Source organism: Tupaia chinensis, unplaced genomic scaffold, assembly GCF_000334495.1.
Source record: "Tupaia chinensis unplaced genomic scaffold, TupChi_1.0 Scaffold000317_1, whole genome shotgun sequence".
NCBI classification, from domain to species: domain Eukaryota; kingdom Metazoa; phylum Chordata; class Mammalia; order Scandentia; family Tupaiidae; genus Tupaia; species Tupaia belangeri.
Genome location: NW_006159810.1, coordinates 3,856,796 through 3,873,252, shown reverse-complemented (window position 1 = coordinate 3,873,252; position 16,457 = coordinate 3,856,796). Strand labels below are relative to the sequence as shown.

The 16,457-nt window shown below is 39.8% G+C and overlaps 1 protein-coding gene across 3 annotated transcripts in view; it reads left to right on the top strand.

The window, feature by feature from the left end:
* The window catches only part of MAP4K3 (mitogen-activated protein kinase kinase kinase kinase 3), a 124,657-nt gene that overhangs the window by 5,807 nt on the left and 102,393 nt on the right, over window positions 1–16,457 (top strand). For all 3 annotated transcript variants that reach the window (XM_014588928.2, XM_027773007.1, XM_014588927.2), the window contains exon 2: window positions 13,584–13,674. In XM_014588928.2, coding sequence (XP_014444414.1) covers window positions 13,619–13,674 — 56 coding nt within the window. In that variant the 5' untranslated portion in view covers window positions 13,584–13,618. The remainder of the gene's footprint in view (window positions 1–13,583; window positions 13,675–16,457) is intronic.

The following is a 16,457-nucleotide window of genomic DNA, read 5'->3' as shown; positions in this document are numbered from 1 at the left end:
ATGGTCACGCCGCAATCCCTTCTCCTCCATTCTCCTCTCGGGATCTTGGGCACGCACGCACACGTCCCCGGCGTGAGTTTTTTTAAGCCACCGGGTCCAGGACACGAACCACGGTTGACTACGTGGGAGTCCAGCGACATAGCCATTACGCTAACTGCTGGTTCCCCAGATATTTATTTTTGATATTACATTAGGACTTTTTCTAGTTAGGCACTGAAGTTAATCAGCAACCAGACGTGGTCTCTGCTTAAAGGAATTCACTGTCTAATAGTAACAGTTCTTTGAGAAACATGGCATCTTTTCCTTATAACAAGGTCCATTAAAAAAGTGGAAAAGGCTGTTGGTAAGGAAGTATTGGTGCTGAAGTTTTGACTAATTCCTGTGAGGACAGACTTCATGTCTGTTTTCTTTACCGTAAGATTCCCAGTGCATTCTATTGAATACACTGTCCGGCACAGAGTAGTAATTCAGTACATGTTTACTGGAGAAATTAATGAATATACAGAGCCAAAGATAGAATATATGGCTGAGAGGTGGATCAGTTTAAACCATAATATATATTGCTAATACATAGGTAACATTAATTTGCACTTATTTTGTGCCAGTACTGGGGTAAGTACTTTACATGTATTGACTCTTTTCATCTTTATGTTGTCATCCCTGTTTTTTTTTTTTTTTTTTTTTCCTTCACAGATAGGGAGACTGAAGCACTGAAAATTTAAGTTATTTGGCCTTAGTTAGTGTAGAACTGGGATTTGAACCTGGCAGACTAGCTCCTAAACCTGTTCTCTTTCACCACTCTCAAGGGTTGGTGGTAGTGTGGAAACTGTATTATCAGGTTGACCTGAATGATTTTACACCCACACATACATACACACACACACACACACGTCCTAGAACTGTACAGGAAAAATCTTTGATGGTAGAACCGTCATTTAACAAATCTAATTGCTTTTTATGCACATTTAATGAGTAAATGATCTTCGTGGGGGTAAGATATAAATATTTCTTTGAACTCAGTGTATCTTCCTGAATCTGTATATCTTTGAGAAACTGATACATAATAAACAAACCAGAATATAAACTTAGCAAGTAAACTTGCTGAAGAGTAGAATGTAAGCAATACAGTGAGAGCCTGTCTTTACACTCGACAATCTTAGATCACAGGAATCTCAAGCGACTAAGAAAGAGAATCTGGCCATTTATCAGGTTGGAATAACAGACACAGATAAAGCCTCAAACTTCACAGGAAACCATTTCTCCCAAGCATGGTGCAGCTGTAAAGTCTAACAAACCTGTCTTTGAGTGACTGCAACTTGCTTACTGACTGAGAAAACTTGTTCATGAAATTCATAGACCATCAGAAACCTGGCTGTGTGTAATTATATCAGCAAGAATAAAACATCCCATGTTTTCCTGGAGAATCTTAAGTCACTTTGACATAGAGATCAGCCATGATTTACAGCCCAGATGTAGAGCTTCAGATAAGGGTTTCTGAACTCAGCATCGCATCCATCTTAACTTGTAGTTTATAAGAAAAGAGGACTTTGAGCTCATTTTGCAGTCTAGTCCTTAAATAGTCCCCTTTACACATAGCTCTGCTTTGTTCTAAAACTATTTAAAAAAAAAACAAACTTTTTTTTTAAACTTTCACCTCCACTCTTCCCCCAATCTTATAAAATCGCCCTCGCTTTCCCTTCAGTGAGAGAGCCCAAGTTTCCTCTGGTTTTCCTCATTTTAATGAGTCAGTAAACATATATTGTTAGTTGTTCTTGTAGACTGAAAGTTTATTGGGCTAGAATACTGCCAACTCTCGAGACTCATATTGAAGAATGTTAAAAATGGATCAAAGTGGGGGTCAGCAGGTGGTGTGGCGATTAAGGTGCTGGACTTCCACATGGTTAACCCCAGTCCAAGTCCTGGACCTGGCAGCTTGAAAATCACACTGAGCCGGTTGTGTGTGTGTGTGTGTGTGTGTGTGTGTGTGTGTACACGCATGTATGCACACACCCAAAACCCCGAGAAGCGAATGGACAACAAGGGATTGTGGCACAGCCATTTCCCTTTGGGGTGATTTCTTACTTTCCCTTTCTGTCTTTCGTTGGTGAGCTCATGTGCCCTGAGGTATAAACCTATATATATATATATATATATATACACACACACACATACATATATACATATATGTCCCTGGGTCTCTATTTTTAAAGAGGAAATTTCTTTCTTTTTAAGTCCATCTACTTATTTCTTCTCTGGGCACCTCCATGGCCCCCACACTGCAGCCCACACCCAGTTTCTATCAGACAGGATCACAACCACACACGTACCAGTGTGTAAAAGAAGACCTTGGGAGGACCAGCAGTTAGCGTAAGGGCTATGTCACTGGACTCTCATGTAGTCGACCGCGGTTCAAGTCCCAGACCCAGTGGCTTAAAACTCACACCGGGCGCGTGTGCATGCGTGCCCAAGATCCCGAGAGGAGAATGGAGGAGAAGGGATTGCAGCGTGATCATCCCCCCTTGGGGATGATTTCTCGCTTTCTGTCTTTCTGTCTGTCTCTGTCTGTCTGGCAAGCGCATGTGCCCCATAGCAAAAACCTCACATAAAAAAAAATAAAAATAAAATAAATAAATAAATAAATAAATAAAAAGAAGACCTTGAGCATGAACTCTGGTCCCTCCCACATAGCCCCAGCACTGTGGAGTACCACACCCACCATACCACCACACTGTCTTTGGGCCACTATGGCCAACTTGTTCTGGGTCTCTTATATCTTGTTTCTTTTCATGAGGCCAGAAATTTCAAGTTACTTATAATTACTTATTTTTGGTATCGTTTATAGCACTAGTTATTAAAATAGAATACAAATGGCAAACAATAACAGTGACTAAAGAAATGCTTCAAAATAGGAAAACTTATTCCTTTTCTAACACAATGAAAAATACTGAGATTGATAAGCAGGGAAATTCATAGTGAGAAGATAGGGTATCATGCTTTATTTCCATGAGAACAATATATATGAAATTGTAGAGCAAAATTTTAAAAGCATTTAAAGGTACTAGTAAAACTTCATCTCATGTTTTGATTTTTTTTTTTTGTATCTCCAGTTACGTTTTATGAATCATTTTCCCTGTTACCTTTCACCATGAGTTTTTTCTGTCCTGAGAGTAAGAAGAGGTGCTTTCTTCTTTATCTTTCATCATAGTGTTGTAGGACATTAGGGAAATGACTTTCTGGTGCCTTTTCCTATCTCCCTGGTGTGCCTAGTAGATCCCTGACCTCCAGTTGTTTTCCAGTGCTGCCCTGTGTTTACTGCCATCGTGAGTCAAGTAGTTACATCATTTCTGATCATTATTCTTCAAAGTTTAATCACAGATTCCTTCGCCAACCTTTAATGTATTAGAACCATATTACAGATTTGGGCTGACTATACTGGGCATTGAAAGATTAATAATGCTTTTTAAAAAAAGACAAAGAATTTTTTAATTTTTGTTTATGTCCAGTTTCTTTCTCATTCTCAGTCCAATATGTTTGATCAGTGGTTTAGCTTCAAGAGAGTTTATTTAGTGCTTAATTTCATTAGAACAAGAGATACAAAGACATAATTTTAGCCTTCGAAGAGCTTGTTACCCAGTGTGAAGGCAAACTAGAGTGTTTATCTAAGTAGCCACCTAACATAGGGACTTACCCAAGAGCAGAGGGAGGTGCAGAGCAAGAATGAGAACACCATGTGTGTGTGTGTGCACAAGATTGTGGCAATAAGGGATGGTGGGAACTATGGCTGAACAGACTTTCCCTTTCCCATGGTGATATGTGTCTGGTGTTCTAGACAGGGTTTTACTGTGTTGCTATCCTGCCTCACGCACGCACACACACCTGGTGAGATTTTCAGGTCCCCAGGTCCAGGACTTAAACCATGGTCAGCCATGTGGGCGTCGAGTCATGTAACTGCTAGCCATCTACTGGCCCCCAGTTTCTTCTCTTACATGTGGCTATCCAGTCCTCCCAGCACCATTTGTTCAACATTACAAGGGCGTTGGCATCCCTGTAAAAGAGCATTTGACCATATATGCCTGGGTTTATTTCTTGTCTTTCAATTCTGTTACATTGGTCTGTATATCTGTCTTTATGACAGTAAATACATACTGTTTTGAATACTGTCGCTTTATAATATGTTTTCAAACCAGAAAGTGTAAATTTACAATTTTGTTTTTTGTCAGGATTGTTTTCGCTGTGAGGGGACTTCAGAAATTCATGAGAAAATTAAAGTATGAATTTGTTGTGGTACATAAGTTTTTGAAATCTGTGCCTAGTTTTTTCATAATATGTATTGTCCATGAACTTTTCCATACTCTCCTTTTTTTGGGGGGGGGCATTGTGATTCTATGTGAATTTTATAAGAAACATTAGGATTTTGATAGGGATTGATAGTATCGACACTTTAGCAGAGTTTTCTTTCAGACCATGAACACAAGGTGTCTTTTTATTCATTTTATTTATTTCTTTCTCTCTCTCTCTTTCTTTCTTTCTTTCTTTTTTAGAGAAGTTTTTGCTATAGGGCATGTGCACTCACCAGAAAGAGAGGACAGAGAGACAGAAAGTGAGAGATCACACCCCAGGAGGATGGCCACACCATGATACCTTTTCCTCCATTCTCCTCTCAGAATCTTGGGCACTCATGCACATGTGCCTGGCGTGAGTTTAAGCCACCAGGTCCGGGACTTGAACCACAGTCGACTATGTGGGAGTCCAGCGACATAGCCATTATGCCAACTGCTAGCCCCTCATTTGTTTATTTGTAAATTCCCTTCAGCATGATTTGGTAGTTTTTGGTGTACAAGTCTCTCACCTCTTTGGTTAAGTTTATTCCTAAGTATTTTATTCTTTTTGATGCCTTTGTAATTGAGATTCTTTTTCTTTTGTGTTTTTTTTTAAAGAATTATTTAACTGTATTTGTTATTATTTTTAATTTGTTTGTTTGTTTGTTTTGAGAGAGGTTTTTGCTACAGGGCGCATGCACTCGCCAGAAGGACAGAGAGAGACAGAGAGATAGAAAGCAAAAAATCACCCCCCAGGGGGGATGGCCATGCTGCAGTCCCTTCTCTTCCATTCTCTTCTTGGGATCTTGGGCACGCACACACACGCCCCCTGTGTGAGTTGAGTTGCGGTTGACTACATGGGAGTCCAGCAACATAGCCATTATGCCAACTGCTGGTCCTGAATTTTTATTATTTTTTAATGTGACTGGTGAGAGACACACCCAGAAATAGAGAGAGAGAGAGAGAGAGAGAGAGAGAGAGAAAGAGAAAGAGAGAAAGCAAGCTGCTAGGTTCCAGGACTTGAACCACGGTCAGCCAAGCATGTGGGAGTCTAGCACCTTAACCACCACACCACGTGCTGGTCTCTATTATTATTATTATTATTATTATTGTTATTATGTATTTTAAATTTGTTATAGGGCATGTGCATTCACCAGAGTGAGAGAGAAAGTGAGAAAGTAAGCTGCCAGGTCTAGGCCTCAAGGCATGGCTGGTCATGTGGGAGTCTATCACCTTAACTATATCTCTATAGATAGATAGATAGATCTCATTATTTTATGTCATATAATTTCGTGTGTGTGTGTGTGTGTGTGTGTGTGTGTGTGTAGAGAGAGAGAGAGGGAGAGAAATTTGTCCAAGATTGTATAATCAGTGAATTATGAAACTAGATTTCATAATTGGTATTGTCATTCCAAAGTGCATGTACTTAATTATGATACTGCGCTAGTGTGTAGACAATGCCAACAGTAAAGTATGGATCTAATGTGGAAAAAATAAAGGTGCCATTAAAGATTTGGCTGTGAGCTATTACTGCTGTGATTATACACATTTTGTGTCCCCTGTAAGTTGTTCATTTCTCATACCTGGTATGTTCTCTTTTGTATAATGTTAATTGCCTAGTGATGGTGGATGTTGAATGTCTTCTTAAGAGAGCACTCTGGGACTGGCAGGTGGCATGGTGGTTGGGGTGCTAGACTCCCACATGGCCGATTCTTATCAGGTGGCTTACTTTTCTTTTCTTTTCTTTTTTTTTTTTTTTTGGAGAGGTTTTCGCTAGAGGGTGCGCTATAGGGTGCATGTGCTCGCCAGACAGAGAGAGAGACATAGAGACAGAAAGCGAGAAACCACCCCCCAGGGGGGATGGTCACACCGCAATCCCTTCTCCTCCATTCTCCTCTCGGGATCTTGGGCACGCATGCACATGCGCCCAGTGTGAGTTTTAAGCCACCGGGTTCAGGACGCGAACCGCGGTCTACTACGTGGGAGTCCAGTGACATAGCCATTACGCTAACTGCTGGTTCCCACCAGGTGGCTTGCTTTCTCACCTTCCCTCTCTCACTCTGTCTCTTTCTGGTGAGTGCACATGTCTTATAACAAATTCAATTAAAATAATAATAAGAAAGAAAGAAAATTAAATAAGTAATTATTTAAAAATAGAAAAAGAGCATCCTTAGGATAATGTTTTTTTTCTGTTTCTTGAGAGATTTTTGCTATAGGGTGTGGTCGACTACGTGGGAGTCCAGCAACATAGCCATTATACCAACTGCTGGTCCCAGGATAATCATCTTTATCCATATTAAAACACTAAATGTTTTCACAAATATACATTCACACACATATTTGTCTACAAAGTTTTATACTAAAAAGTGACTCAGACCTATAAAAAATTTAAGACAACTTGTTTTGGGGGAGATTTTTAAAAAGTTGTTTTGCCATAGTGTGTGTGCTCACCAGAGACAAAGTGAGAAATCACCCCCCGGGCGGATGGCTATGCCACAGTCCCTTCTCCTCCATTCTCCTCGGGATTTTGTGTACGTACTCACAAATGCACGCACATCCAGAGTGATTTTCAAGTTGCCATGTCTAGTACTTGAGCCATGGTTGACCATGTGGGAGCCCAGTCTTTTAACTACCACACCACCTGCTGGCCCAGAACAAAATGTTTTTCTTTTAAATTTATCAAAGGGAGGAACCAGCAGATGGCATAATGGCTTTGTCACTGGACTCCCTCATAGCCAACTGCGGTTCAAGTCTTGAACCTGGAGGCTTTAAACCCATGCCAAGTGCATGTGCGTGCGTGCCCAAAATCCCGAGAAGAGAACGGAGGAGAAGGGTTGTGGCTTGGCCATCCTTTCATGGGAGGGAATTTCCACATTCTGTCTCTCTGTCTCTCTGTCAAGCACACATACCCTATAGCAAAAATCTCTCTAACATAGTTTGCCAGAGGACACGTGCACTCGTCAGAGAGAGAACGGAGAGTGAGTGAGAGAGAGAGAGAAAGCGTCCTTCCATGGTGCACGATCACACCACAGTCCCTTCTCTGTTTGCACCTCCTTTCAGGTTCTTGCGTATGTTCACATAAACGCCTGGCATGCGTTACAAGCCGTTGTGCAGGATTTGAACTGCACAGTTGGCCATGTGGGATCCAGCCACCTTAGCTGCCAGGTTACTGCTAGCCCAAACAGTTTTAAGTGACTAATTTAAAATAATCGTTTTAAATTTGATTTGCTCTTTTGTTCCTTCGTCACATAGCTGTTTGATAACATAGAGAAGTAGTTCATTATCAAGACACTTCTGGAAAACCTTGTTAACTTATTAGGGACATGAAGATGTTAAACAATTAGGAGAAAGAAAGAAAGATAACTACAGGAAAACAAGACAACACAGGATAATGAGGGTGACTGTAATTCGTGTTTAGTTCATAGGGGACAGAACTAAGGCAACAGGTCACACAGTTTACAGTAGACCAGAATTTGTTCCCTGAGGACATGAGCTTACTGGTCTGTTCGTTCACCTCCTGATACAGATAATACTGCTTTCCCTGTTTGAGGATCGTGTAACCTCTGCTTGTCCATTGTGGAGACACACACACCAGCTGCTCTCGTACTGCCACTGGGACTGACATTACACAGCCTATTAACCGACAAAAACAGTGGTGCTGCTTCCCAGCCGGCAGTTTGATTTGAACACCTTCACTGTTTTTATTTTAACAGCAGTGGTTGTATAGTTACTTTTTGTATTTTTCTTACTATTTCGAGAAACATTACTGGGGAGTTTATTAATTCAAAATGTTAATGATTAAGAGTAGATCATATAAATACAATTGATAAATATTGTAAATGATTAGGCATAAGGAGGAAGTCAGTTTAAATTCCCTTAAGATTATATATTATTTTGTAAAGGAAATGAATAGGAAAAAGTAAAGGATTTCATGAAATGTTGAAATACAGTGATGGCCAATATATATATATGAAAGACAGGAGCACGGACCAGCAGCTGGTGTTGTGGTTAAAGCACTGGATATTCTCACATGGCTGACCATGGTTTGAGTCCCAGACCTGCTGGCTTGCTTTCGCTCTCTCTCAAATTAAAAAAAATAATAAATGAATAAATAAAATTAAGTTAATAATTCTTCTAAAAATTAAAAAAATAAAAGAAAGACAAGGAGGTATTAGGGATTCTTGGTTATATTGTAGCTTTCAGGTAAAAACTCCTGCCCATAATATTCATATCTCTTCTCTTTTTACATATTCAACTTAATATACCTATTTACAGAGAAGTGTTGTGTACCAAAAACAGAGAAATTCCTGTAATCTTGTTTATTGTATCTTCTCTATTAATTACATCACTGAAATAGAGGGACAGAATCTCAGAACATTTGGAAAGCAGTTTGGGCAACCTTTTCAAGAAAAAGGATAGGTAATAATTATATCCCCTTGGATAATGTTAACCACTGTAACAACTACCCTAGAACATACTAGTGGTTTTCTATGATTTTATTTCAAATTTATGTCATAGTTCAGTGCAGATGTTCAAGTTGTTAGGTGACTTTCTTCCAGTGAGTTAAGAGAACCAGACTTCTCTCATTTTCTGAGGACTCATAGTGTCTAGCCTGTTGATGGGGAAGATAATAGTGGAAAATGGATACATTATTTTTGCTCATCTTCCATTGCCAAGAAATAGGTTTTTGCACACATCAGTATGCATATTAACCAGAAAAGGTTTGACTGGATAACAACCTTCCACCAATAACTTTCACACTATAGAAGGGCGAGCACAGATTATTTGTGGATGGCTAGCCAAACCTACCATGATAATAGCATTGAATATATAACATCTTAGTATCCTCTGGCTACTGAAGCAAATTGCTACAGATTTGGTGACCTATAACAACATAGATTTATTCACTTAAAGTTCTGGAGTTCAGAGGTCTAAAATCAGTTTCAGTGGGTCAAAGTCAAGATGTTAACAAGGCAATACTCTCCCTGGAGGCTCTAAGGGAGTATCTGTTGGCTTGCTCTTTCCACTTTCTAGAGCTACATTCCTTGACTTTTGACCCCTTCTTCCATCGTCAAAGCCTGCAGCGTGGCATCTCACTGCAGTTGTCACATTGACTTCTTTTTAGTGAAGGCTCCCTCTTAGGAGGACACTTGTGATTGCCTTTAGGGCCCACTCACATAATTAGGGATGGGCCACCATCTTGAAATCCTTAATTTACTCATATCCACAAATCCCTTTTGCCATGTAAACTAACATTCCCAGATTTCAGAGATTAGGGCCTGTATTCCTTTTGGAATCATTACCAGCCTACTACAAATAGTTAACCTTTATTGAACATTTAATATGTGCCATGGGACCAACTCCATAACACAACTGTAGAGCCCTATGCCTTGGAAGCCGGATCCCACACGGTTGACTGTGGTTTGAATCCTGGTTCCACTGGCTTCAAAAACATGCTAGGCACATTTGTGTGAGTGCCCCAAATCCTGACAGGATGGAGAAACAGAGAAAGATAGCAACATGACCACACCCCACTGGAGAGCACTCTCACTCATGCGCTCGCTCTCGCTCTCGCGCGCTCTCTCTCTCTCTCTCGCTCTCTCTCTCTCTCTCTCTCTGGTGAAGCATGTGCCATGAGACAATACAAAAAAAAAAAAGTCAAGAGAGTAATAAATAAAGCAATTAACTGTGTAAAACATGTTAGTAATTGGATGAGACAAAACCAAAAGCAGATGTTGCTGATTTTGAATCATCACAGAGAGGAATTATATGATAATGTAGATCCGCTCAGTCACCAGTTCTTTATTGATCACATATTAGGTGCTAAAGATACAAAATGATTAGTGCATAATCCTGCCCTAGAAAGCTTTGTATTACAGTGAGGATATAGATATGCAGACCTTGATGTAGTGGAATAGGGGCTGTCATATGTGCAAAGACCACTGTAGAAGTTTTGATGTTTATCTTTATAAGAGAAACCCCAGCTGAAGGAGGTCTGGCCAGTACAGGGCATTGCTATTGGTCATGCATGTGTATATCTGAAAATTAGAGAGGTGTGTGAGGCTTGCTCAAGGAGCTCGGTTATGTGTTCTAATTTAATGCTCTCCTTTCTCCTGTTTCTCAATGCTTTCCACAGGCGACTTTATTGTAAGGCTAACTCCCTTCGGGGTTATATGATGACCACTAGTAACTCTCAGGGCTGCTTTCAGAAAGAGCTCTCTGTCCTTAGCCCACCAAACTGAAATCCTGGGTTCACTCTGTCTCGTGAGACCCATTCGCTGACTGGGGAAAAGTATAATTTTGAGGAGAGTAAAACCAAAGTCCAGAATTTGCAATATATTTGTTATAGCCATCAAAATTGGTATTAGTCTTACTGGCTTTATTACTTCTAACTTGGATTCTTCTTAATATACTGCACATCAGGAACTCTCTGTTTTAAAAAATTCCCCAGAGAGCCTATGCACTCAACAGAGAGTGGGAGAGGAGAAAGCAGTCTCCATGGGACCTTGTCACATCACAGTCCCTTCTTCATTTTTTCCTCCTTTTAGGATTTTTTGGCGTGCATGCCCACATGCCCTTGTGGTTCTGAAGCCACTAGGTCCAGGATTCAGACATTGCAGTGAGTCTGGTAAGATTCAGTTCCCATTACTGTGAGGCCAGTCCAATAAGGGATTCTTTTATTTTCTTTCTTTCCTTTTTTCTTTTTTTTTTTTAAGAGTTTCCTTTTGCCTCAGGGTGTGTGCACTCACTAGAGAAAGACAGAGAGAGAGAGGGAAAGTGAGAAATCACCCCCCAGGGGGATTACCAGGCCACAATCCCTTCTCCTCCTTTCTCCTCCCAGGATCTTAGGCATGCATGCACACACGTCCCGTGTGAGTTTCAAGCCCCCAGGTCCAGGACTGAAATCGCGGTGGGCCATGTGGGAGTCCAGCGACATAACTGCTGTGTCATCTGTTAGTCCCAAATCAGGAATTCTTAATGATGAAAAGTAAATTCATAAAAGGATTGTAGCTCAGTGATCTGAATTTATTGGTTTTAAACAATTATTTTATTTATTTAGTCATCCATTTCAATTTGACCAGAGAGGGACAGAGAGAGTATTTGTTATAGCCATCAAAATTGGTATTAGTCTTACTGGCTTTATTACTTCTAACTTGGATTCTTCTTAATATACTGCACATCAGGAACTCTCTGTTTTAAAAAATTCCCCAGAGAGCCTATGCACTCAACAGAGAGTGGGAGAGGAGAAAGCAGTCTCCATGGGACCTTGTCACATCACAGTCCCTTCTTCATTTTTTCCTCCTTTTAGGATTTTTTGGCGTGCATGCCCACATGCCCTTGTGGTTCTGAAGCCACTAGGTCCAGGATTCAGACATTGCAGTGAGTCTGGTAAGATTCAGTTCCCATTACTGTGAGGCCAGTCCAATAAGGGATTCTTTTATTTTCTTTCTTTCCTTTTTTCTTTTTTTTTTTTAAGAGTTTCCTTTTGCCTCAGGGTGTGTGCACTCACTAGAGAAAGACAGAGAGAGAGAGGGAAAGTGAGAAATCACCCCCCAGGGGGATTACCAGGCCACAATCCCTTCTCCTCCTTTCTCCTCCCAGGATCTTAGGCATGCATGCACACACGTCCCGTGTGAGTTTCAAGCCCCCAGGTCCAGGACTGAAATCGCGGTGGGCCATGTGGGAGTCCAGCGACATAACTGCTGTGTCATCTGTTAGTCCCAAATCAGGAATTCTTAATGATGAAAAGTAAATTCATAAAAGGATTGTAGCTCAGTGATCTGAATTTATTGGTTTTAAACAATTATTTTATTTATTTAGTCATCCATTTCAATTTGACCAGAGAGGGACAGAGAGAGAGAAATAAAGTGAGAAAGTGAGCTGCCAGGTCCAGGACTCAAACTGTAGTCAGCCATGTGGGAGTCCAGCACCCCCAACCACCATGCTACCTGCCGGCCCCAGTGATCTGAATTTGTGAAAGCATAAAAATTTCCTCTTCTTCCTTAGGAAATCTTTAATTTTGTATTCATTGCAGAAATTAAGAACCTGGCATTTCTTTTCTCCATTATTTCTTCCCTGTAACTGGGACAGTAAGGTGGATTTTTATATTGGGTTCAAAGGATTCGTGGTTGAACTCCTTCAGGTCTTAATTACATTTACAGAAAGAAAATACCCAGGCCAGAAATGTTGGGGCTTACCATTATGACTTCATATCTGTGATTTTGGGGAATTGGGAAATGTTCTGTTCTATACTTTGCCATTAATATACATGTAATCAGGCTATTCACAGTATATAATACTCAAAAAAAGAGTAACACAGAGCTTCTTTGATTTAAGTGTAAGCACTTCCATTTGTTCTCTTTCTGCTTAGTCTCTGGTTCACATTTGCATTCACTGCAGTTCTGTTTCTTTCCGTGACAAATGTTCATTCAGGAGCCATTGCATGTGACACAGCTGTAGGATTGCCAGATCTTATTTTGAAGAATTTGGGCAGAAAGGGAGTAGGAGAGAGATTATTTGCTAATAGTCTGACCAGGCACAAATACAGTCCCATTCTGCATCTAACACGGTTGAAACAAGGCACCGAATAGAGGATAAGCCTTGTATATGGGCCACCTGTAACCCAGCCCTGCTGGAGTGTAGGTCTCAGCTCTACAAAGAGCATGCAGAGGAACACTGACACCCTTGGGGTGTAAGAGTTCCGGCCCTAACTTTAAACAGAAGTACTTCTCTGTTCTAAGATTATATTAAGTGTTTTTAGGAATAAGGGGAAATGCGGTATGTATTTCCTACTGATTCATTATATTAATGATTCTATATAAGGTTTAATAGTAATAATAGCAAATACTTTTATAGAGTTTATCCTGTGCCTGGCACCATTCTAAGCATTTTACATCTATTCATTTAATCTTTACAACGGACATATATAATAGGTTGTTATTATTTTATTGAAAAGGAAATTGGCACGGAAAGATCTAGTAATGTGCCCAAGTTCACATAGTTTAGTGAGGAATAGAGTTAGCATTTGAGTCCCGATAGTTTGGAACCAGACTTTATGCTTTTAATCGCTGTGCTATTCATCTCTCAAGTTAGTACTGAAATGATCATTTCAGGTAATACCATGAACTTATTGGTTATGTTTTATTTATAACTCATTAATTTTACTTATTAATAAATATACTTACCTTCTTGTTATGCTTTTAAATAAATAAGTCTTTTGAAACTTACCTACTAAATACTCAACTTGCTTATTTTTTATTTTAGGAGAAGACTTTGCAGTTGTGCAGCAAGAAATTATTATGATGAAAGATTGTAAACACCCCAATATCGTTGCTTATTTTGGAAGCTATCTCAGGTACAGCATTCATTTCCCTTTTGAAAAGTCATAATGGTTTCATCACCTAATATATCTAACAAAATAAAGTTAGCTCTAATACTATGTTTGTAGTCTTCTTCATGCTTTCAAGATAGGATATTTTCAAATGAACGGGATTTTTACTTATGACCTATTATGTTAATCTTGTAACCAATATCCTAGTCTTGTGACTTGGGAATTCTGGTTGTGGTTTCAGTGAGGAAATTGGCAAATAAAAACTGCCCTTCATGGTTAGTCTTACTGTGGTAGCCTAGAGAGCTAAATATGCCATTCTGTTGCGCCCTTCTAGACTTAGGCAGATTTAGTCAGGAGCATCTCTGGCTGGTTTTGTTTTGTTTTGTTTTCAAATTGCCAGAGAGCACATGCGCTTGTCAGATACAGAGGGAAAGGGAAAAGGCACCCACCTCCCCCATGACGCATGGTCATGACACAGTCCCTTCTTCCATAGGGTGGGCGCTACCACACCCAACACAGTCCCTTCTTCTTCATTTCTCCATTCTGTCAGGATTTGGGGCATGCATGCACTTACACCCAGCGTGTTGTTCAAATAGCCGGATTTGAACCAAGGTCGGCCTTATGGGACCAGGCTCCCTTAACTAGGCTATAGGGCAAGCCATTGTTGTGTTTTTATCAGAAACGTTTTGTGTGTTTTTGTTTCTAACCTCAGAGTATTGCTTCATCCTTTTATTTTGACCGAAAGGCTAGAAACTATAATTCAGAAGCTTATTTTTATAGCCCTATAGTGAACTCAGAAAGGCTGTGAATTTACCTCTTGATTTGCAGGACCAAGCTGGGTTCCCTAGGTCATATTCCATAGCGGATCACCTCAGGTCAAATCTTGTTTTTCCACTCATTTCCGTATGCAACTGTGAGTTGAACACCATGACCTAGTTGTTTTTAAGGTTATTCTAGAAGGTTGGTTGGAGATGTTTTCCTATGTATTGAAAAAAAAAAACCTTCAATTTTGATCTGATACTGTAGCAACACAAAGATGTAACTTATTGCAGGCTTCCATTCTTATGTGACTCCGGTACAAAACAGTTTTCTTCTCATTTGACACAGCAAAGACAACAAAGACATCCTAACTTCTTGCCTTTCAAGCCTGCAAAAAGCCAACCCTAATCAGCAATCCTTGGTTCTAACCACTTTTGTGCAGCTTTGATTGCCCTACTTTGGTTAAGGTGAAAGGATGAGTTTAAGGGATATTTTAGGGATTTTCCTAACTTTTTCACACAAGGATAGGTGCCACCCTCAGATCAATGAGTAGACTACTTAACAGCCAATTTAGAACTACTTTAATGGTGAGTGGTTCAGGACAGCATTCTTAACACATTTTCTGCATCAGGTTGCATTTAGAGAACAGACCCAAAATAGGCAGGGTTTTTTGTGGGTTTTTTTTTTTTTTTTTTTCCAATCAGCTCAAAGAAAACAAATCTCTTAAAATTATGATAGAATTAATCAGTTCCTGCTAATACAGGCAAAATCACCACTTCAAAACAATTTGCTGCTGTTGGTCCCAACAAAATGACCTACCTAGTTGTATTACCAAGCTTTTTTCTTCAAAAGGTTTTTGGTTTGTTTTTTTGTTTTGTTTTGTTAAGAGAGATTTTTGCTATAGGGAGCATGTGCTTGCCAGAGAGAAAAAGAGACAGAAAGCAAGAAATCACACCTCAGGAGGGAAGGCCACATTGCCTCTTCTCTTCCATTCTCCTCTTGGAATTTTGGGCACAAATGCATATGCATCTAGCATGAGTTTTAAGCCACTGGGTCCAGGGCTCAAACCATGGTCAACTATGTGGGAGTCCACAACATAACCATTATACCATCTGCTTGTTCCTTCCCCCAAAGATTTTTTGTTTTTTTTTTTAAATATAACTCATTTATCTGTTTATTTAATTTGATCAGAGAAGGATAGAGTGAGGGGGGCAGAGAGAGAGAGTGAGTGAGAAAGCAAGCCACCAGATTTAAGACTCAAACCACAGTTGGCCATGTGGGAGTCCAGCACCCTTAACCAACACGCCACCTGCCAGCCCATTCCCCAAAAGATTTTAAAAAGACTGTGTGTTCCCCCAGGAACATGGATCTCAGAGTATTTCTTAAGCATGGTCTGAATTTCCCAGAACTATGAGACTGTCCAAAGCCTAACCCATTATTCTGGATAGCCACATGCACTATGTACAGGGCACACTTGGTGAGGTGAAAGAAGCTGGGTCTTTTTGCCAGAAAGAAAATAGTGAATTTGGTAGTTAAGAAGCTTGTGTTCTGGAGTAAATTGCTGGGTTGAGTCCTAGTTCTGTCATTTACTAACCGTGTGACTTAGAGCAAATTACTTTGTGCCTCCGTTTTCTCATCTGTAAAATGAGGATGATAATAATATTTACGTAATGGAGTACATGAAATTGCTAAGAATGGTGTTTAGAACATAATAAATGTCCATTGGTGTTAACTGCTATTACTGCTATTGCTGCTGCTGGGACTACTATTGTTTCCTAACCGTGGTAAAGTTCCACCATAGTAGTGTCCCATCCATCTTTTTAGCAGCATTGTTTGCAGTGTAACTGTGGCCATGTTACTTCCATTTTCCAAATAAGATGCTTGAGAAAGTTTAATATCAAATGTTTATTTTATTTGATTTTTAGTTAAATTTTTAAAAATACAGAGAGCAGGATTGCCCAGAAGTAAAAGTAAAAGAGAAAAAAATTAGGATCCTTTTTTTTAAAGTAGGATTATGTTCTTTTAGTGTTACTCTAAGATTGGGAAAG